The sequence below is a fragment of the Mustela nigripes genome, chromosome 7 (genome assembly GCF_022355385.1).
Source record: "Mustela nigripes isolate SB6536 chromosome 7, MUSNIG.SB6536, whole genome shotgun sequence".
NCBI lineage: Eukaryota > Metazoa > Chordata > Mammalia > Carnivora > Mustelidae > Mustela > Mustela nigripes.
In genome coordinates, this window is record NC_081563.1 from 114,502,854 (window position 1) to 114,525,916 (window position 23,063).

At 50.3% G+C, this 23,063-nt stretch overlaps 1 protein-coding gene across 3 annotated transcripts in view; it reads left to right on the forward strand.

Annotated features, from left to right (window-relative positions):
* TTLL9 (tubulin tyrosine ligase like 9) overlaps window positions 1-23,063 on the forward strand; it is a 41,569-nt gene that overhangs the window by 7,812 nt on the left and 10,694 nt on the right. For 2 of the 3 annotated variants that reach the window (XR_009405678.1, XM_059407951.1), the window contains exons 3-10: window positions 2,279-2,371; window positions 4,947-5,058; window positions 5,775-5,960; window positions 15,205-15,273; window positions 15,923-15,997; window positions 17,306-17,396; window positions 18,760-18,800; window positions 20,011-20,098. Coding sequence is in view for 2 of the 3 variants with exons in the window: in XM_059407951.1 (XP_059263934.1) it covers window positions 2,279-2,371; window positions 4,947-5,058; window positions 5,775-5,960; window positions 15,205-15,273; window positions 15,923-15,997; window positions 17,306-17,396; window positions 18,760-18,800; window positions 20,011-20,098 (755 nt within the window). In the remaining variant the exon portion in view is untranslated. The remainder of the gene's footprint in view (window positions 1-2,278; window positions 2,372-4,946; window positions 5,059-5,774; window positions 5,961-15,204; window positions 15,274-15,922; window positions 15,998-17,305; window positions 17,397-18,759; window positions 18,801-20,010; window positions 20,099-23,063) is intronic. The other variant, XM_059407952.1, reaches the window with a different exon arrangement.

Genomic DNA, 23,063 nt, shown 5'->3' on the forward strand with positions numbered 1-23,063 from the left:
CACTCTACTTAACTGTCTAAGCTCAGCTGCTTTCCGCTGGTGCCTGCAAGGTCTCACCTCCACGGCTGGCTCATACCTCCACTGGCCTGCACTCAGACACCCCTAGACCTAGAAACTTCAGCACCTCTCTGCACCCCCACAAGGGGTTTCTATCTGGAATCAGTTGGTCATGTTTCCTTTTGTCCATGGCTCTCCACTAGCCCCATAGTCAAGTGTGATATTTATTTTGTATACTTTTTTCCCCTTGTTGTTACTATAGGATTAGACGTCTTTCATATCCTTTTATGTTGTAACCTGTAGCAGAAATCCTCTCTTTGGTATTTTAATTTACTTGGTTGTTGGGAAGGTTGAGTATCTTTACACATTCGTACTGGTAAGTTTCCTTTCCTGGGATTTGTCTGTTCATATCCCTTAGGCACATTTCTATTGAGTTCTTTGTCTTTTTTTTTTTTTTTTTAAGATTTTATTTATTTATTTGACAGAGACACAGGGAGAGAGAGGGTACACAAGCAGGGAGAGAGGGAGAGGGAGAAGCACGCCTCCCTGCTGAGCGGGAAGGCCTATGCAGGACTCGATCTGAGGACCCCGGGATCATGACCTGAGCCAAAGGCAGATGCTTAACGACTGAGCCACCCAGGCGCCCAGAGTTCTTTGTCTTTTCCTTAATGACCTGTAGGAACCCTTTTTGTACTTGGTCCTAATGTTTTAAGGATTGTAAGCATTGCAAATATTTTGTCTTAATCTATAGCCAGTCCTTTAACTTTATTTGTGGTATATTTTGTTATGGAGTTCTGTTGTAAGTACAGAAAGGTATATACGTCATAAGTTTACAGCTCAATGAATTTTCATCAACTTAATATGCAGGAAACAACATCACCAACACCCCGGAATGCCGTTCATGCTCTCTTCCAATCATTCCCCCCCAGAAATAGCCATTATCCGGACTTCTAAAGATGTGTTACATTTTTAAAAAATTAAATATTGACTTTGAGATAATTGTGGATTTGTATGCAGTTGTAAAAAAATAGCACAGTGAGATCCCAAGTGCCCTGTACTTGGTTCCCCCAATGGTAATAGAGAGTGAAACGATATAGTACAGTATCACAACCAGGATACTGACATCCGTAAGGAAAATTCCCACCACTACAAGGATCTCTCATATGACCCCCCCCTTTTTTTTTTTAAAGAATTTATTTATTTATTTGACAGACAGAGATCACAAGCAGGCAGAGAGGCAGGCAGATGCTTAAGAGAGAGGGGGAAGCAGACTCCCTGCTGAGCAGAGAGCCCAAGGTGGGGCTCCATCCCAGGACCCTGAGATCATGACCTGAGTCAAAGGCAGAGGCTTAAACCACTGAGCCACCCAGGTGCTTCTCTCACATGACCCTTTTATAGTCACACCCACTCCCTCCTTCTCCCCCTGCCTGCTACTGCAGTCCCCCGCTTCCCCCACAATGTCCTTAATGCTCAGCAACTGCTAATGTCTTCTCCCTTTCTTTCTTTCCTTCTTTCTTTCTCTCTCTCTCCCTTCCTTTTTCTTCCTTCCTTTCTTTCTCCCTCCTTCCGTCCCTCCCTCCCTCCCTCTCTTTCTCTCTTTCTAGATTTTAGTTATTCATTTTTCAGAGGGAGAGCGAACACAAGCAGGGGGAGTAACAAGCAGAGAAGGAGGAGCAGGATCTCCACTGAGCCAAAGGCAGCCGCTTAACCAACTGAACCACCCAGGCGTCCCTGTTCTCCATTTCAATAATTTTGTCATTTCAAAAAGTTATATAAATGAAATTGTACAGTCTATAATAACATTCGGGATTGGCCTTTTTCACTCGGCATAATTCCCTAAAGATGCATCCAAGCTGAATATATAAACATTTCACTCCTTTTTATTGCTGACTCGTATTCCACTGCATGGAGGGACCACTATTTGTTTAACCATCAAAGGTTAAAGGACATCTGGTGTGGTTATCAGTTTGGGACTATTTTTTTTTAGGGTTATTTATTTATTTATTTGTCCAGAGAGAGAGAGAGAGAGAGAGAGCAAGAGCTCAAGCACAAGCAGGGAGAGAGGCAGGCAGAGGGAGAAGTGGGATCCTCACTGAGCAAGGAGCGTGATGTGGGACTCAATCCCAGGTCCCGAGATCCTGATCTGAGCCAAAGGTCGATGCTTAACCGACTGAGCCACCCAGGCGTCCCCCAGTTTAGGGATATTACTAATGAAGCTGCTGTGAACATCCCTTTGCGGGTTTCTGTGTGATCCTGAGCATTCCGTTGCCTTGTCTTGCAGAGAGCAGAGAGCGTCCATCCGATTCAAGACCACTCTCATGAATACGCTCATGGACGTCCTTCGCCACAGGCCAGGCTGGGTGGAAGTAAAGGAGTAAGACACCCCCCGCCCCCTGCCAACCTTGTCCCTTCTTCCCTTTGCCTCAAGGTCCTTGTCTCCCTCTGTTTTCTCCCACTTCCCCTGGGGGGGCTGCTGGGATTTGTCCCAATTTGGTTGTGATAGGGATCTTTGTATATTTAGCACTCAAAATGTGTCGGACGCCTTACACATACCCTCTGTCTTATTTAAGCCCTACAACCATCCAGCAAGATATGATTACGGTCAGAGGTATTAAGCCAATCATTGAAGGTCACAGAAGTGTCAAAGTGAGGTTCACACCCAGGTATGAACAGCTAGACTGTCCAAAGCCAGTGTCCTGGAGTTCTCCAGAGAATCGAGGAATGCAGTTATGACCAACTAGCTGGCTTAAATCTGCCAATGATGGCAGGTCCAGGTCAAAGGCTTCTCTTTCTTGACCACTTGCTGGTTCTGTGACCTTGAACAAGTTACTTGACCTCAAGCCTACATTTCTTCTTCTATGCTGAGCTCTGGGATACCGAAATGAACGAACATCCATGTCTGGCACATAGTAGATGCTAATCTAACTTAGGTTAAGGTTTGGATGCATGTAACAGAGACCCAAAGGAAAAGAGGCTTTGACAGACTAGAAGTTTATTTATCTCTCCCACTGAAGTCCAGATGTAGGGAGTTCAGAGATGGTATAAAAATTTGGATCTGGGGTGTCTGGGTGGCTTGGTCATTAACTGTCTGCCTTCAACTCTGGTCATGATCCCAGGGTCCTGGGATCGAGCCCCGCATCGGGCGCCCTGCTCAGCAGGATGCCTGCTTCTCGTTCTCCCTCTGCTGCTCCCCTGCTTGTGTTCCCTCTCACTGTGTCTCTCTCTGTCAGATAAATAAATAAAATCTTTTAAAAAAATAAATAATAAATAAATTTGGATCCATCCATTTCCATCTTTCCATTCTGCTGTCCCTTGGATGAGGTCCTTGTCCTCAAGGTCTAAGATGAGACCTAGCCTTACATCCAGAGTCCAGAGTCCAAGCCACAGTCCATCTGTAGGAAGGAGGTAAGAAAATGCACACTGTGCCCTTGAAGGACTCAGCCTAGAAGTCTCTCACACTGGCCAGAACTTAGCTTAGCAGCAAGAGATTTTGGAAAATGCAGTTTTTATTTCAGAGAATGTAGATGACATTTTCCCAGGTAAATGTCGGGAATTCTGTTACTGTAGAGAATAGATATGAGGGGTCAGGACAACCAGCTGCCCTGATGTAGTGCGCAGTGACTATTGTTGTCTAAAAGCAGCTAAGCCTGTTGGACGATCTTGCGTGCGTTCCATGCATGACCTCTGACCTTCTGGGAGCTGCTTTTATCGTATCCATTTACTGAGAGTGGGAAAGCTGGACATAGAGGAGTAAAAACTGCCATGTTTGAGGTCACTGGGCTTGTGAGGGCTAGGATGGCACCTGGTCAGCCTGCGTGCCGAGTCCAAGGCTCATCTCTATCCTGTTCTCACAGCTTCTCCGTGAATGAGGAAACAAGTGAGTGAATTCAGGGGGATTTCAGGATTCCCACTGCCTGGTACTGGAGTCTAGTCTCTTCCACATGGGGCTGTAATTTTTTACTTAAGAAGAAGTTGGGGGCACCAGGGTGTCTCAATGGGTTAAAGCCTCTGCCTTTGGCTCGGGTCATGATCCCAGGGTTCTGGGATCGAGTCCTACGTCTGGCTCTCTGCTTGGCAGGGAGCCTGCTTCCCCCTCTCCTCTCTGCCTGCCTCTCTGCCTACTTGCGATCTCTGTCAAATAAATAAAATCTTAAAAAAAAAAAAAAAAAGAAGTTGGAAGCCGTCATGGCGGCTTCCCACCCATATAGTTTTCCCACACATAGTTTTCAAGCGCTTCCTCTCGGCCCCACAGCTGTGGCTTCAGACTGGGGAGACTAGCCTGGTTTCCTGTCCCTCTCTAGTGTGGGGGGAAGAAGCAGGTGGGAATTTGGTGTCAGGCAGGCACCTGTAGGAATCCTGGGGCTGCCAGGGCCTCGGTGAGCAGGGTCATCCTCGTCTGAGGGCTCCAGGGCTCCTCGTCTGCTGTCACCTTTTGAGGCTGCTCTGAGGCTTTTTGGACTGGGAAGGCCTTGCAGATGTTACCTAACTGCCCTGCTTGGTCATGTGGGCTGGGGATGGCGGGCTGGGCCACAGAGATGCTTCCTGGGCCCAGGCAAGGAATGTGACCAGGTGAGGCTGGCTGGTGGTCGTGGGCCATAGGGAGTGGTGGGGACTGTGACCTGGAGAGGGCGTGCCCTGTCTAAGTTGGCGGCGGCTCCTCCCTCTAGCTGACAGGTGCCAGGAGGCATCAGGGCACTGTGCAGCTGCTCTGCTGATTGGTCAAAGGAAGACAGCGGCCTGGATTTGTGCATGAACATTTCTCTAGTTTTCACTCTGTCCTCACAGAGCGCAGTGTAGGCAGCACTGCCCTCGCCCCCTGCCCCCCACCGAGGACTCCTCAGGGACACACTGCCACTTGCCACTTGCCCCTCGCCCAGACCCCCAGCAGTGCTGAGGTCTTCAGGTCATGACCTTTGTTGTATCCTGTGTGTCTCTCCCCCACCCCACAGTGAAGGGGAGTGGGATTTCTACTGGTGTGACGTCAGCTGGCTCCGGGAGAACTTTGACCACACCTACATGGATGAGCACGTGCGGATCAGTCACTTCCGAAACCACTACGAGGTGAACTGAGCTGGGGCAGCCGGGAGACCAGGGCGGGCAATTCATGTCAGTAGATGTGGCAGTGGGCAGCTGTGGGGGTGCAAGGACCGGCAATGGAAAAGCAGAAGGGAATGTGGGGTAGGTGGCGGCTGGGGAGCACGTGCACAGATACACGAGGAGCTAAACCGTGTGAGAGAGTGAGGACCTGGTACCTGAAGGACAGGCTGCCTTGGCATGGGGACTGACATCACAGCAGTCTGGTTAGCATTTCAGCCCTGGAGATGGGTGGGGCAGGGGCTGAAGCAGCAGGATTTTTGAGCCGTATGATGACTTCAGGGGAGAGACAAGTTGAGCAACGAGGAGTCCAGAGATGGGAGGGAGGTCCGGGAGGGACCAGACGGCAAAGATGGGACTGGAGGAGAAAACGAAGCCGAGATTTGAAAAGGTTAGTGCAGCTTAAAGGTTAGAAACATGAACTTGGGAGTCAGATGGGCTTGGGTCAAATCCTTGCTGTGACTCCATTAGCTGTGTGACTCTGGGCAACGGACTTAACCCTCTGAGCCTTGGTTTTCTGGCCTATAAAATGGGGATCACTACAGAATTGCAATTACTCTTCCTGTGACTGTTACTTGGCAGGCCAGAGGTTGCGGGGACTGGCTGGGATGGTTGGGGCTGGGGGCCAGAGCAGGATGGCGGGCACAAGCACTAACGGCCTGCTCACGCACCCTGCTGCGCAGCTGACCCGCAAGAACTACATGGTCAAGAACCTGAAGCGATTCCGGAAACAACTGGAGCGCGAGGCCGGAAAGCTGGAGGCAGCCAAGTGCGACTTCTTCCCCAAAACCTTTGAGATGCCGTGCGAGTACCACCTGTTTGTGGAGGAGTTCCGCAAAAACCCGGGAATCACCTGGATCATGAAGCCCGTGCGTGCGCAGTGCCCGGAGCAGGGGGAGGGGGCGGTGGGAGGGAGGGCTTCCCAGGCACCAGACAGAGCAGGGGTCCCTCATGGGGCATCCCAGGAGAGAGCTCTGCCTGGCAAAATCAGCCTTGGAGGCACCATCTGCCTCCCCCCGAGGGCTGACTTCGTCTCCTCTTTGCAATGTGTGGACCCAGCAGCTATGACAGCTAGCACATAGTAGGTGCTCAATGCATGTTTACTAGATGAACAAGTGATCCTCAGGATACTGGGGCAGGGAATCATGAGGCTTGCTGGAGCTCAGTTCCCCGAGAGGAACCGGTGTCAAGCCATGCCCAGCACTTTCCCTCTGCTGCCCGGGTCCCGGGATGGCCCTTGGGAGGAGCTATTACCTCATTTCAAAGAGGAGGAGAATGAGACCCGTGTATTCAGACATTCCATAAATACTCATGGAACACCTGCCACATGCCAGACTAGGCGCTGGGGACGCAGCCCTCAGCAAGCTGGAAGTGGGTCTCTGCCTTCCTTGGTGGCAGACAAAACAGAGGACGCCTGCATGTCTCGTGCTGTGTTAAGTGTCAGTAGAGAGGAAACAGTAGGAGGCTCCCCGCTGCCTGGCAGGCTTTTCTGAAGGGAGACTGGACTCTGAGGCCAAACCCCTTGATTCAAATACTGCCTGGACCCCTTATTAGCTGTGTGACCCCAGGCAGGTCACTTAACTTCTCTGTGCTGCAGTTTCCCCATCTGCAAAGTGAGGCTGCAGTCCCTGGCACATAATGCTGTTGGGTGACTAAGTGAATCACCGCAGGCAGAGCGTGCATGAAGCCCTCCATAAGTCACAGCCGCTGCTGTGGTTATTGTTACTGAAAGGATTAGTATTGGCCGTGGCCTGAAGGATGCAGAGGGTCAGCCTGGAGAAGGGCAGACATAGGAAGAGGGATGAAGGCTTTGCATCCAGAGGTAGCTCTCAAGGGATCCAGAAACTGAGTGGAGGCCACGGGTAGCAAGTACCCACCAGCCCCTCGGTCCCTCCTTGTGCCAGGGCTGCTTTCTCACCACAAAGCCACCAGAGCCTTGAATGGCATAAGCAAAGCCCCCTACTATTTCCCAGGGTTGGGCACAGGCTCCAGGAAGGGAGCTGTGCAGAGCAGAGTTGGGGGCAGCCCTTCCTGGTGCAGCTGGGAACGAGGGCCAGTGTTGGCTGATGTGCAGTCGACAGCGCAGGTGCTTGGAAGGGCAGACGAAATCTGAGGATGCTCCCAGCCAGGTCCCAGGCAGCCATTTACTGGGACCTCCTGCTCCTGTCCCTCTCCTGCGGAGAGCCTAGCATCCCCTTCTTTGCAGCCAGAGTGGAAGGGGTTAGGCAGATGAGAACTGCAGCCCACTGGGCGGTTCCAGCTCCCAGCATTATCCTCCGAGAGACAAATGGTAGTTTGTGCTAATTGGGACGAGCAGTCGCATATTAAGTTGATTCCTTTCCCAGCCCACGGCCTTTGTTAGAGGCAGACGCAAGATGGCTGTAATTAAGAGGCGGCATCTTGGCGGCAGGCGAGCGTTCTTGCCCCCGCAGAGCTGCGACACCGTGTCTGGGGTGTGGGGTGCGGAGAGTGGGTGCTCTGGGCTCTCTGTCCTTGCTGCTTGTGAGCCAGCTGACCCCGAGCGGGTTCCTCAGCCCCTCTGGGTCTGCATCCTCATCGGCGCTAAGCGCAATTGACGAATGTACCTGCATGGCGGGGTTGGGAGAGAATCCAACGAAGGGATAACACATGACAAACCTGAGTTATACACGTGATACAAAGGGCTTGGCCCTTAGGTATCCAGGCATGAAACCATTTTAACTGTGATTTCCGGCAACATCCTCTCTCCCCCTGCCGCTGGAAAGCGTGAGGTCAGTGCTTCCCAAACCCACCACGCACACAATCATTGGGCCTCTGGTTCAAGGCAGAACCTGGTGGGGCCTGAAAGTCCGCGTTTCTAACCAGCTCCCAGGTGAGGCCCCTGCAGCTGGTCCCGGGACCACACTTTGAGGACCGAGACTGTAGAGAAGTAATTCTCAAACCTGAGAGCGCATCAGAATTTTCTGGAGAGCTTATTAAAGCCCTTCCTCCATCCCTTAGTGTCTGATTCAGTAGGCCTGGGCTGGGGGGCGGTGAGTTAAGAATTTGCAATTCTAACGGTGTCCCAGATACAGTAGCCAGGGTTCTCCAGAGCAATGGAGCTGACAACCACTGGGCTAGGGTATTAGGCGGTGCAAAATCAATCAACAGATCCTGTTGTGTGGATTCCTTTGGGGTAGGAAAATGTAAAAAAAACCAAAAAAAAAAAAAAAAATAGGACATTACTCCAAATTTAGAAAACAGAGGGAAAAAAATACCAAATCCCTCCACTCTTTCCACAAGGCCTGTGTTTGTGAGCCGTGTTGTCCTTGCACCCACACATAAGAGTTTTCACATAGTTGCCGTGGCGGGGCTGGGGAGGGCAGCCACGAGCCTTCCTTCCCCTCTGGCGTCTCCTCTGCGCGGTTCCCTAGGGCCTGCTGAGTCTTCTTCTTCCTCTTTAGCAGCAGCAGAGCAGGGGCAATGAGGGGGCGAGTTGGACTCTGAAGGGAATAAGCAGCATTGTCCCCTCCATGTCACCCTCAGGGACCCCTCCTCCCACAGAGCCTGAGCCCCAGCCCATCTTGGAGCTTTGCTATCGCTCTCAGATTGTAAGAACAAGCCCCTGGGTTTGCCAGGTGATGTAAAAATGGCATCGATCCAAACTTCCTTTCCATCTGAACATTCTCCCCTGTACCTCAGGCCCTCTGGATTGGCAGGAGGTAGACAGGACCCAGAACCTGGGACCACAATTGCCATCTAGCCTCCCTCACGTGGCTTGGGGCAGCGGGAGGAGGCAGGTGCTGGCTGTCAGGGCCCAGGCCTGTCCATCTGTCCTAGGGCCTGTCCATCAGTCCCTCCATGTCCGCAGATCTGGTTGAACATTTCACTCAGGGCTGTGAGTGTCCTGGGCAACCACTAAGATGCTCCCAGCTCTGGGGGCCTCTGTCCAAACTGCAGACAGGAAGAGCAGGATTTAACCTTCTGTTTCTCAAGTTTACCCCATCAGAGCTTCTCAAACCTTTTTATTGCAATCTTCTAAGAGTTCGGGGGTGCTTTGGGCAGCACATACCAAAAGCCCCAGCTAACGGGAGCTCAAACAAGACGCCAGGGGCTCTTATGGGTCTCTTTGGCATCTGATGAAAATTGTGTTTCACACTGTCACAGAAGAATGTTTTTAAAAGGATAAAGTAATTTGATTATAAAAGGAAGCAACTACATTGAAAAACAGTTATTAAACAGTGAGTGGGTCCCCTGAGAAACAGATGCCAAGGCAAGATGGAACATGCCAGGAGTTTAGCCTGTAAGGAGTAGGGGGAGGGAATAGGGGAGCTGGAACGGTTGTCAGGCCCTAGTGTGGGAGAGAGGAAGGAAGACAAGCATCTAGAAGCCTCGGGAAGGCCTCTGGCCAGAGGAGGTCCTTGTCTCCCCAGAGTGGGCCAGTCTTCTTGTCCCCATGGTCCTCGGTTGGTGAGAGGAGCAGCCCCTGCAGGAGAGGCACAGCACCAGGCAGGCACAGTGCCCATGGCTGGATGCTTGCTGGCCGTTGGTCCAGCAGTCAGCATGACCCTCCCCTAGTAAGGGACCAGGACCGCCACGCCAACTATGAAATGTTCTTGAGGCCGTAGAAGTTTCATTAACAGCTAAAGAGAGCCTAACAGCTGGTCCGTAGTTAGCCCAATTTCAAAGTCATAATGAGCGTAAACGATGTTTTGAGATATTGGCAACAACTGTAACGTGGTATAAAAAATAACTGAGGTTTCTTTTGAAAGTGAAGTCACAGGTGTGGCCAATACGACTGTAGTCTGTTGTCCACATTCATGATGGAAGGCCATGGGAAAATCTGCTTAGGATGAAAACTGTTCTTCTCATTCTAGTTTATGGATGCCAGGACATTTCCTTTAGTGGTGAGAGGTCGATTCCAGGAATGACTCAACAGCCTTGGTGGGCAGCCAAACAGTGTCATCTGTCCCCACCCCAGTGGGCTGGCTGCTCCCCTCGGCGGTCTCAGTGCGGCTGCCACACCTTTAGCTTTGTCTCCTCACCCCTCTACCTGCCGCAGGAATAAAGGAACACCCTGGTCTCGTGTCCCTTTTGAAGAAGACACGAACTTCCCAAAGGTCACTGCAGCAGACTTCCCCTGCACCTGTGGGTCCATGCGTGAATTATCCAAGCGGCGGCAGGGGCGTGGGACCACCGGGAGGGCTCAGACTCCCAGACGGCAGGCCCCCTGGGAAGAGCTGATCCGGGTAGGGTGTGCTTGGGGGAGCCTGGCTGGCTCAGTGCGCGGAACATGTCATTCTTGATCTCAGGGTCATGAGTTCAAGTCCCACGTTGGGGGTAGCGCTTACATTAAACAAACCAAAAAACAAATGGGGTTCCGTTGGCAGAGGAAAAAAAGGGAATTTTTCCCTACTCAGGGTTGCTGAGTAGACCACCAATCACATCTATAACCCCCAGTGAATGCCACGTGATGAATGGCCCCCAGGGGCAGGGCAGGAAGCTGGCAGCGGGCTGAGGGTCATGAGTGACCACAGGTGGTGCAAAATCAAAGTATGAGTCATTCTGATAATCTGTTCATATTATTTTCCAATTAATTTATCTCTTTTAGAAAAATAATATATTTTAACTCCCAAATTATCAAGTAAGGTTGCTACTCCCAGGAGTAGGACCATGTCTGTTGTGTGATTTTGTGTCCTCCCTGGCCCTTTGCAGGCGGTGCGTGAGCCTCGGGCTTGTGACGCAGATTTCACTACTTGAGTTTGTCACCTGCTGGTTGGGTAACCTTGAACAGAGTGCTTGGCCTTGTTGCTTGGTTTCCTTGGCTGCAGAATGGGGACAGTATTAATGCCTACCTACAGGATTTTTTGGAAAAGCTTTAACGAGGTTAAGGTGCGGAAATCTTGGTGCCGGGCGCGTAGGAAACAGCCACAGTTGTTATAAACCATTCCCCCAACGTTAGTGCTTGGGTTCGATGGCTGCACCCCAGAACTCAGTGGCTCGAAATGAAAGTCATGTCTTATTTAGCTCCTGAGCCTCCGCTTTGGGGAGCACTTGACAGGGAAGGCTCCTGGCTGCTCCAACATGTGCTGGGATGGCTCCCGCGAGGGCTGAAGGATTCGCTTCCAAGCTGGCTCACTCCCTTCGCTGGCAAGTCGGTGCGGGCTGCTGGCTGGGAGCTCAGCCAGGGTGGAGGGCGGGAAGACTCAGTTGCCCTCCATGTGGGCCTCTCCATATGACCTGAGCTTCCTCCCAGTGTGGTGGCTAGCTTCCAAGGGCAACCATCCCCCAGGAGAAAGCTATATTGCCTTGATGTCCCAGCCTTGGAATCCACGCAACCTCACTCCTGCCATATGCGATCAGTAGAGACAGTCCTAAATGCTCGCCCAGATTCAAGGGGAGGGCACATCGACTTCACCTCTTGTCAGAGGGTGGGGGTAGTAAGGTTCTGGAAAAACATATGGAACTGGAAATATTTTTGGGACTGTTTTTGCAAACTACAATCTGCTGGAGCTAGATAGTAGGTGATTTCCAGTCTTAACAACCTTGATATATGACCAAGCAGGAAGTTTATTTCCCTGTTGAGGATGGTTCCCTCAGGAAGGCAGCTCTTGGAACAGGCATGTTTGCTAACATACTGACAATGCTTTAAACAATAAAGGCATTTTATTACCTCATCTAATAAGAAAGCCAGAGATAGGAAGTTCCAGGCTTAGCGAGGGGCTCAATGATGCCATTCAAAGCCCAGGCTCCTTATCTTTACTTGTCTGATCACTCTGTAGCCTCTGCCTATTGGCTTTCTGCCATCAGACATGTCACCGTGTCACACCACGTGTGACAGCCGTGAGCCTCACCACCTCAGACTACAGCATTCAAAGAAAGAAGGAAAAGAGCCAGGCATCCCTTTGTCTCTCCCTCCCTCTCTCCTCCTCCTCCTCCTTGATGCTGATCTTTTTAAGGAAGGGTTATATATTTTTTTTATATATTTTTAAGGATATCTTTAAGGAAGAAAGTCATTCTTAGAAGCCCCAAAGCCCCAAGCGGATGTCTCTGTAGGTCTCATTGGCCAGAACCAGTCATGGGGTTCCCGACAGCTGCAAGGGAGGCCGACAGAACAGGTGTGTGGTCTCTCCGGCCTCCGTGTGAGAGGTGGGCTCTGCTGGCCAGCGAGAAGGGAGGGAATGACTGTAGAGAAGGCAGCCCATGAAGGTTGCGGAGTGGGGGGGGGGGGCTCCTAGATCAAAAGGCAGGAGACTTCATCAAACGTCTCCCCTGAAGTTCAGCAAAAAATATGCGCGAGTTATGGGGGCACAGCTTGGTAAATTTTCACAAGTTGCGCACACGAGCTCTGAGGCCATAGACCGAGCAAAGCCGCCAGCCCCTCAGCAGCTCCCCCGAGACCCTCTCTCCCTCGCTACTCCTCCAGGCCCCAACAGCATAGATGCCTTTGTGCTTTATATCCTGGGAAGCATGAGGTATGGTCTGGTCTCTCTCCATCAATGCTGTGTGCACACCATTCCTCCCGACTGACGTGGGTGATTGCAAGCTTCTCGTCACCATTGCTGTGTCCTGTTCCGCCACGTGACTCTTGACCCACCTGGGAGCTTCAAGACTGGAGCTGCTGGCACTTGTGCTTCCGTGGACATTCCTGCGTGTGCCCATGGGTGCCCAGGTGCACGCATTCCTGCCATGTAGGGGCCTAGGAGAGGACCTTCTGGGCTGGAGTGGGGTCCTGGGTTCAGCTTTCGTGGATGCCGTCCGGTTTCCAATGATGTGCACTCTCCCACTGGCAGCTGTGAGCAGTGCAGGAAGGGAAGGCCCGGTTACCTTGGGATGGGGGTGACAGTAAGTGTAGGAAGTTCTGCCCTGGGGGCCAGGAACCCTGACTTCCAGGGGCTCCCTGCCAATGGGCTGTCGTGTGACCTCACCAAGTGTGTGACACTTGCTTTGGGGCCTCAGTTTCCTCACAAGATTATTGTGAAGGGGGGCAGTGGGTGAGAAAGGGCTTAGCAGACTGTAGGGTGCTGCACAGTCTCCCCACAGCCTCACTGACACTGGCTATTGTTTGTTTTTCATTGTTTTAATCTTTTAAAAAAAGATTTTATGTATTCATTTTAGAGAGAGAGAGATCGGGGAGGGGCAGAGAGAGGGAGAAAGAATCTGAAGCAGACTCCACACTGAGCACAGAGCCTGGCATGAGGCTGAATCTCACCACCGCGAGATGGCGGCCTGAGCCGAAACGAGGAGTCAGTTGCTCACCCGACTGAGCCACCCAGGCACCCCACTGATTGTTTTTAATTTAATTTTATTTTTTTGAGTTTCCTTATGGTTTAAAAAAATTTTTTTAAGATTTTTATTTATTTATTTGACAGAGAGATCACAAGTAGGCAGAGAGGCAGGCAGAGAGAGAGGGGGAAGCAGGTTTCCTGCTGAGCAGAGACCCCGGTGTGGGGAGCTCGATCCCAGGACCCTGAGATCATGACCTGAGCTGAAGGTAGAGGCTTAACGCACCGAGCCACCCAGGTGCCCTTAATATAATTTTTTATTATGTTAGTCACCATACGATACATCATCAGTTTTTGACGTCACGTTCTATGGTTCATTGTTTGGGTGTAACACCCAGTGCTCTGTGCTATCCATGCCCTCCTCCATACCCATCACCAGGCTCTCCCGCTCCCCACCTCCCTCCCCTCTAAAACCCTCAGTTTGTTTCTTAGAGTCCACAGTATCTCATAGTTCGTCTCCTCCTCTGATTTCCCCTGCTTCATTTCCCCCTTCCTTCTCCTAATGTCCTTTGTGCTATTCCTTATGTTCCACAAATAATTGTCTTTCTCTGTTTAACTCAAGGAACATGGAGTGGTATCTTCTTGGGATTTTCATGTGCATTTCCATGAGACTAATGAAGTTGAGTGACTTTTCTTTGTTTACACTGGGTGAGCTGCTTCTGCGAAGTGAATTTAAGTTTTTCGCAGGGCCATGAGCCGTTGGAAGCCCTTATGCGCACTGAGAAGGGGCTTTCCAAAATAGCAGTGCCCAGGAGGCGTCCCCTGAGCCACTAGCGGTCCTCCATAGCCTCCAGAAGACAGCACCCTGTCTTCTCGGTGTCCACAACCCGGAATCAGACACGCAGCGCTGCCGGCATAGCAGGGCTGGGTTTCGGCTCCTATTGCTCTCAGGACTGGGAGCCCTTCATGCAGTGGGCAACCTGGACAGCCGTACCTGACCACTCCACCTGCCCCTACATTGTACAGAGAACCTCACACTGGCCACCTGGGCCATGCTCAGAGGAGAGCAGAGGGAAAAGAGAGTTTGCATTCTCTGGGTGCAAAGACTTGGGGGGACCTGCTCGTGGCTACAGATGATCAAAGGGCTGTTCTGGGGCCCAGGGATCAGATTTGTTTTGGGAGGCCCTATAGGCCAGAGGCAGGCTGGCAAATCTGAGCTCAACAGAGGTTAGGCTATGAAAGCTCCGTGAGGTCTAGGTCACTGTGAGTGCATCATGCCCAGCACACAGTAGTCACCTAGTATATGCCTTTGGGATGACTGCTGTATAGTGCTGTCCTGCAACAGATGGGCTGTGGCAGGAGGTGGGGGAGGGTAGTGAGCTCCCCTGCACTGTGGTCAGGCAAGGCCAGGCAGGTGACCATCACAGAGGGATTTCACGGAGCGAGTAATGCCTTTGGCGCTGACTGCTCTGCATGATATGAAAGATGTTTCCAGCCCCTAGACTCTGTGAAGTTTATGAATTATCCATGCCGGATTCAGTAAAGGCAGACTGATCAGTATTAGTTGAAGCAAAACCTAATTAGGAAGGCAAATTGATTTCCAAAAAAAAGAATTGGATGATGTGTTCCCAAGACTGTTAGAAATGGTTTTTTAATTGTCTGCTCTTTTGTATTATTCATGCCACTGTATGCCTTTGTGAGCGAAGTGGGCCTCTGTTTCCTCCCCACTTCCTCTCCCTCGTGCCAGGCTTAGAGCCTTCTCTGTGGCCAGGCCCCACGGTGCTGGGCCGAGCCATTCCTCTGGGGAGAGCTGGAAGCCCATGGGAAAGGCAGAGAGGAAGAAATGGTGGGGAGGTGCCCCAGGCACTCCGGCCGACAAGGAGCCACATGGAGCTAAGGGCCGCCCTCTCTGTCCTCCTCAACACCCCAGGTAGCGCGCTCTCAGGGGAAGGGCATCTTCCTCTTCCGGAGGCTGAAGGACATCATGGACTGGAGGAAGGTGAGCTTACCTCTCCCCCTTGCTCCCGAAACCTCCCTCTGCCCTTGCTGCAATGAGGGGCCCCCACTCCTTCCTTCAAAGCTTGGAGGGCGGGCAGGGAGGCTCTGGAGCAGACCCCTGGGAAGGGGGTCTCCAAAGCCAGATAGCCTGGGTTTAAATCTTGATTTTTCCCCTTAATAGCTGTGTGACCTTGGGTAAGATACTTCACCTGTCTGTGCCCAGGGAAATAGGGGATAGTAGTAATAGGACCTGCTGAGGACGCAATGAGTTATTATGACTAAAACCTGAGAACATGGCCTCTGTACCCAGGCCTCCTGCTCTCCTGGCCAGGGAGAGTTTGGCCAACTCTTCCTGCTTCCTGCAGATCCTAGGCTGAGCCTGAGGTAGCTCCCTCCCTCCCCACCCCCCCATCCCTACCCCAGATGTGGTGTTAGCGGAAATCCTGGGTCCAGTGCTGTCTCAGCCACTCAGCAGCTCTGTGGTCTTGGGAAAATTGCTGAGCCCCTCTGAACCTTGGAGAGGCTAATAGTGCAGGGCGAGTGAAAAGGGCAGGATGACCCCCTACACAACCAGCACCTGCCGCATGAGCTGGTACTCAGTGAATTTCGCCCTCCCCTGCATCTCCCGATTCCTCCCATGAAACCGGCAGGGTACCGCAGGAAAGAAGCTCACTAGCTTAGAAGCCCCGCCAGCCCGCAGCACTGTCAATCCTTCTGGAAGCCATGTGAGTACAGGCAGGGGGTGGTCCCGCGCCCAGGAAGGGAAGGCCCGGTTACCTTGGGATGGGGGTGACAGTAAGTGTAGGAAGTTCTGCCCTGGGGGCCAGGAACCCTGACTTCCAGGGGCTCCCTGCCAATGGGCTGTCGTGTGACCTCACCAAGTGTGTGACACTTGCTTTGGGGCCTCAGTTTCCTCACAAGAATACTGTGAAGGGGGGCAGTGGGTGAGAAAGGGCTTAGCAGACTGTAGGGTGCTGCACAGCAGGGAAAGAAGGCGTTCTGTCTTCCTGAGCTGGGCTGGCAGGGAGAGAACTTGTAGGGAGAGAAGGGACAGGAATGTCCTTGGGCATCTGTGTGGTGCTACAGGCAGCGCTGACCCATGGAACCTTCTACAGAGTGGGGGAAGGGGGTGTGTCTGTGCTTTCCCCAGCCTGGAGACCACTAGCCATGGTGCTGACATTGAGCACATGAAAAGCTGGTGCTGCTTGAGGGCTGGATTTTTTTTTTAAGTTTTTATTTATTTATTTGACAGATCACAAGTAGGCAGAGGGGGGTGGGAAGCAGGCTCCCCGCTAAGCAGAGAGCCTGACTTGGGGCTTGATTCCAGGACCCTGAGATCATGACCTGAGCCGAAGGCAGCAGCCCAATCCACTGAGCCACCCAGGCGCCCGAGGGCTGGATTTTAAACTTCTTTCCCTTTCTTTCTTTTACATACGTAAACTTTACCATTTGGACTACTTTTCAGTGTAACATTTAGTGGCATAAATTATATTAACATTGTTGCGCAACTGTCACCACCGTTCACCTCTAGAACGCTTTCATCTACTTTCAGAACTCTGCCCTCAAGAAGCACTAACTCTCTATTTCTTCTCCCCACCCTGGCCCCTGGCAGCCACCCTTCTACTTTCCTCCTCTGGGGATCTGACCACTCTAGGGACCTCCTCTAAGGGGACTCAAACAGCATTTGTCCTTTGTGTCTGGCTTATTTCCCTTAACATAATGTCCTCAAGGTTCATCCATGTGGGAGTACTTAATTTCACTTACTTTTCATCTTTTAAATATAAATGGATGGCACAGGTCTGGAGGTTAAATGCCAAGGCTCTGGGCCCAGGCTACTGGTCTACCACTGCATGGCTGTGTGACCTTGAACAAGTCACTCCCCTCTCTGTTCTTCAGGTTTTCATCTATAAACCGGGGATAGCATGAGTACTTCTCTGATAGGGATTGATAGGCCCCAAGGAGAGTACTTAACAGAAAGCCTCCTATACAGGGAATGTTCCATAAATGTTAATAATAGTTATTATCACAACTAGGATGCAAGAAGTTCTGACGACCAAAAGGATGAGATCCCTGTGGAGAACTACGTGGCTCAGCGCTATATTGAAAACCCCTACCTGATAGGAGGTGAGATGGAAGCCTCTGCCCAGAACAGCGTAGGAGCTGCATGGCTGCTCTCACCTCTCCCTCCTCCAGTGACCCCATCCTTTCTCATGACTTTAAACACCCCCCCCCAGATGCCAGAGATGCCAGCTTTCTGTCTCTAGCTGAGACATCACCCTGACACCCCGGATCCTGATGTCCCACAGCATGTGGCATGCCCCCGTGGGCACCTCCCAGCAACTCAACCCAACAGCAAGCCTGAAATCCAAGCTCACCCTCACCCTGCCATGCAACTCATTTCCCAGCGTCCCCAATGTCCCCAGCCCCTCCAGCCCTGGTTGTTAAGCCAGAAGTCGGAGACCATTCTGGGTATGTCGGTCTCTGTTTCTCCCCACTCTGACCTCCATCAGGCTCACAGACAGCTCTTGAATCCGTCTGACCACCTCCACCCCGGTTCTGGCCACTGTCCCCTCATGTCCTCACTGGTTCCCACTGCTGCTCTGGTCCCCTGTGCTACACACCAACACAGTAACAGAGGGACAAGGTTCCCTTCAGGGGTTTCCCATGGTTGGCAAAACAAAATCCAAAAACTGCACACGAACTCCCTCAAAACTGGCCTCTGCTGACCTCACTGACTCTGCCCCCTCTGGGCCTCCTGCCCCAAGGCTCACGGTCCACCCCTCCGGGCTAGGAGGGCGCCTCTCTTCCTCTAGGTCACCACTTCTCCGTGAAGCCTCCTTGATCCCACCTCTTCAGCATTTCCCCAGCATTTCTTAAGATTTTGTTTGTTTATTTGATGGGACACCTGGGTGCCTCAGTCAGTTGAGCCTCTGCCTTCGGCATGGGTCGTGATCCTGGGGTCCCGGGATAGAGTCCCGCATTGGGCTCCTTGTTCAGCAGGGAGCCTGCTTCTACCTCTCCCTCTGCCTGCCACTCTCCCTGCTTGTCTTCTCTCTCTCTGACAAATACGTGGGTAAAATCTTAAAAAAAAAAAAAAAAGGAAAAGAAAAAAGATTTTTTGGCTTTTTTACAAAAACAAATATTTTAATTATTTATTTGAGAGAGATCGAGCTAGTGAGAGACAGCATGAGCAGGGAGGGGTGCCGGGGAGGGGCAGTGGGAGAGAGGGAAGCAGGGTCCTAGCTTAGGAGGGGGCCTGAGGCTGGGCTCCATCCCAAGACCCCAAGATTATGACCTGTGCAAAAGGCAGAGGCCTAACAGAGCCACTCAGGCATCTGGCCTTTCCCCGCCAGTCACCCTCTCCTTGTACCTTGTGTGCCTTTATTGGCGTTCGCCTCTGTCTGTCCATCATTATAACCTGCAAACCTAGCACGCTGCTGGGTACACAGTTGGTATTTGTTGCATAAATTATTTCCTTGTCTCACAGGCCGCAAGTTTGACCTACGTGTCTATGTGCTGGTGATGTCGGTGAGTAGCTAAGAGGGTCCCCTCCTCCAGCCACAGGTAAGGAACAGCTGGACTGGGAGACAGGAGTCAGAAGCCATTCTGGGGGGCACTTATGTGAGCTTGTCTGATTTTGCCTGCCTGGGAGAGCTCAGGGGGCATCTGAGGATAAGGGGGAGGATAGGTAGACAGATCCCACTTTGCCATCCCAGGGTCTGGATTTGCCCTCTAACTGTTCTTTATTCAGTCAACCATCCATGGTAACCACAGCTAACTTTTACTGAGCACCTACTAAGTACTATGCCCTGGTATTTGGCAGATTTTATTTCATTCAGTCTTCCTAATGACCAGAGAGTTTGGCTCTATTATTATTATTTTTTAAAGATTTTATTTACTTGGGGGCACCTGGGTGGCTCAGTGGGTTTAAGCCTCTGTCTTCGGCTCAGGTCATGATCCCAGAGTCCTGGGATCAAGCCCCGCATCGGGCTCTCTGCTCGGCAGGCAGCCTGCTTCCTCCTCTCTCTCTCTGCCTGCCTCTCTGCCTTCTTGTGATCTGTCAAATAAATAAAGAAAAATCTTTTTTAAAAAATCTTATAAAAAAAAGATTTTATTTATTTATTTGACAGAGAGAGAGATCACAAGTAGGCAGAGACTTAACCCACTGAGCCACCCAGGCGCCCCGGTTGGCTCTATTATTATCTTCATTTTACAAATGAAGAAACAGATACAGAGGGGTTGAGTGACTTGCCCAAGGTCACACTGGTGGCTGACAGAGTTGGGGTTCAATTCCAGGCAGCCTAGCCCTGGAGCCTGCTCCAGGAGTTGCTATGCTCCCTCCCCCAACCCACTCACTCAACAGTATTCAAACCTTTATGGTATGCCAGTGTATGCAGGCGTAGGACATGGGGCTGTGGGAGGCAGGCCCAGCCCCGGTGCTCCTGAAGCTTACTGTCTGGTGGGGAATAGGGACACACCCTGAGCTGGGGTATTGCTTGCAGTGATGGACCAGAGACGAGACCTGTTCCCTTCTGCATCTTCTTCCTACTCCCAGCACCAGGGAGGGAGGGCATAGAATCAGAGGCGGCTGACTTTGGAGCAGATTCTTAAGGAGTGATGCGGGAAGGGAGGAAGGGAATTCCAGGTGGGGGAACAGCAGGTGCAAAAGCTCGGAGGAGCAAAAGAGCTCCTATTCACTCCCTCCTCTGCGTGTCCCTCCTTTCCCTCCTGGATGCAGTACATCCCGCTTCGAGCCTGGCTGTACCGGGATGGCTTTGCCCGATTCTCCAACACCCGCTTCACCCTGAGCAGCATTGATGACCAGTGTATCCTGGGATCACTGCCTACCCATCTCCCCTGCACCCTGCCCCTCTCCTATTCCCCAGCTGCTCAGGGAGAATTTATTCATTCCACAGAACCCCACGCTGTGGTCTGGCCACAGCAGATAGGGTCTCATTTCTTCCTCTGGGCCCTGACAGTCTTGTGGGGGTGGGGGATCCCCTAGTGATCCCAGAAGAGCGGCCCTGATCTGCTCAGAGCATCTCTCTCAAACTGCTCTCCTTGACCATCGTTTGGGTGGTGTGCCAGCCATGTGCACTGGTTCATAGTCCTTGAATGGGGGAGTCTGAGCCCTTTGGGAGAAAGTTTGCAGCCTTTCAGGTGCTTTAGTCATTGACTCACGTGTTCACTCAAACATGATGTCCTTTTCACCCATTGCACTGGCAGAGGCCGAAAATTTGGTAACACACTATGCTGGCGAGGATGGGGGAACACACGTGTTGCTCTTGGAGTAGAAATCTGGAGTAGACAATCTGACGAATGTCTATCAAAAGGCAGAAACACCTGTGCTCTGACCTAGCAATTTCCTTTGGGGAATTTATACTCCACAAATACTCAGTATGGAAAGAGAGAGGTTGAATGCACTGCATAGTCTTGTTTGTGAGAGCAAAACAAACAAAAACAAAACAAAACCAATAGGAAATAAAACGAATAGCTCATTTACACAGTGGGATATTATGCGGCTGTTACAAAGGCACGGGGGGGTGTGCTTTATGAAATATGAAATAATCTCAGTGGTGTGTTGTCAACCGGAAAAAAACAAAGTTAGAACTCAAAAGTATGCTTCCATTCATGTGACAGATCATATCTGTATCTGTGTATCTGTGCACAGATCTCTGGAATGAAGTACAAGAAATTGAAAACAGAAGTTGCCTTTGGGAGGGGACTTGGGCAGGTGGAGACAGGTGTAGGGAAGGAGATAGGTGCTCACACACATTTTGGAGCCTTTTGACTTTTGAAGCATAAAAGTGTATTATTAGAATATTAGAATATTGGGGGCACCTGGGTGGCTCAGTGGGTTAAAGCCTCTGCCTTTGGCTCAGGTCATGATCCCAGGGTCCTGGGATGGAGCCCCGCATCGGGCTCTCTGCTCAGCAAGGAGCCTGTTTCCTCCTCTCTCTCTGCCTGCCTCTCAGCCTACTTGTAATCTCTGCCTGTCAAATAAATAAATAAAATCTTGAAAAAAAAGAATATTAGAATATTGATATTAAAAATAATGTTTCTAAGATTTTTAGATGTGGGCATCAGAAGAAAAGAGGTTGACAGTACAAAAACGGAGATGAAACTAGGTTACCTGCATGTGGGAGAGAAGGAATGGAAGGTGTTGGGTCTGCTGAGCTGCTGGTGTGGGCAGCCCAGCCAATGCTTCTAGCCAATGCTCCTAGCCAATTCCCGCCTCTTGCCTTAGTTTTGTCTCTCGATGACGGGTCTGTCTGAGCTACTGTCTGTACGTTGCCCACATGCTGGAATGGGAGTGGGCCCTCCTGGCAATTTCCTAAGAATTTCCCCACCTATCTTTCCAACTTCAGCATTTCTAGAATGTTTGTTTCATTTTGTAATTCCAACAAGCATTTATCATATCCAAGTTAACATCTATTTTAGGTTCAGTTTTTGGACTCCATGTGTTTGGTTAAGATTAAATCATGCACGTAAAGCACTTAGGACGGTGCTGAGCCCAGCATGAGTGCTTAGCACACGTTAGCCAAACGCTCTCCTCCATTTATAAGTGTTTGTGTATCTCTGGGGTCGTGGGGCCTTAATAAGCAAATCCCAGCCTCCTCCAGGACTGCTTTCTAGTGAATGTGTTTTGCTCTTTGTGCAGTGAGTGAACACACATTATTTTCGACAATGTCTCTTCATTGCTTTTAATTTTTAAATGTTAAAATATTTAAAACATATAGAAAAATGAAGAAAAAACTCTCCAAGAAATCCAGGCACCCATCATCCAGATTTGACTGATGTTGATATTTTGCCGCATTTGCTTCTATTACACACCCAGCTTTTAAAACAATGAAGCAACTTTGGGGGCACCTGATGAGCACCTGGTGGCTCATCAGTTAAGTGACTGATGCTTGGTTTCAGTTCAGGTCAGGTCATGATCTCAGGTCATGGAATCGAGCCCCACGTCAGGCTACATACTTAGCACAGAGTCCACTTGGGCCTCTACCCCCTGCTCTCTCTCTCTCTCTCTTTCAAATAAATAAATACCTCTTTTAAAAAGATAAAATAAAATAATAAAGCAAATTTGGATCACAAAATAATAAGACCTATTTTAATCTGACCTTAAATATATATATTTACATTTTTATATATAGTTCATACATAGTTATTCTAATATTATATGCATATATATACAAACACATACAAAATACAAGAATAACCACCTCAACACTGTAATAATAAATAGAAATAAGTTAAAATACCCTTGCAGAATGGTAAAAGGAATGCTAAAGCATCTGTATGAAATTGTTACATTGAGGTCAATTAAACTGTCTTGGAAGGGCATCCAAGATAGACTATTAAGTCAATAACAACATGCAGGGATAGAACCAGTAGGTTTATGCTCCTGATTTGGCTTTTACGGAAGGATGTTTCTGTCTAGAAGAAAGTGAGAGAGGATATTCACTAATTTGTTAATTCTGAAAACCATGGAGGATTAGGATCAGCTCAGGAACTTTTATTTCCAACTTCACATGTTTTCCTGTATTATTTTTACAACCATTATATAGTTCTTTAATAATAAAAATAATAAAACACTTAAAGAGTATAGCTTTCACAATACAAGTAGTATAGCTTTTTAAAGACAAATCAGAAAATTTGGGAAATGTACAAAAAGGGGTGGAGGGGGGCCGAGGAGAAAAGGCTTCTCTAGTCATGTTTTCTACAGACAGCTACTTACTCTTCTAATGTATTTCTTCCCACGTTCATTTGTATGGCTTTTTGTTGTTGTTT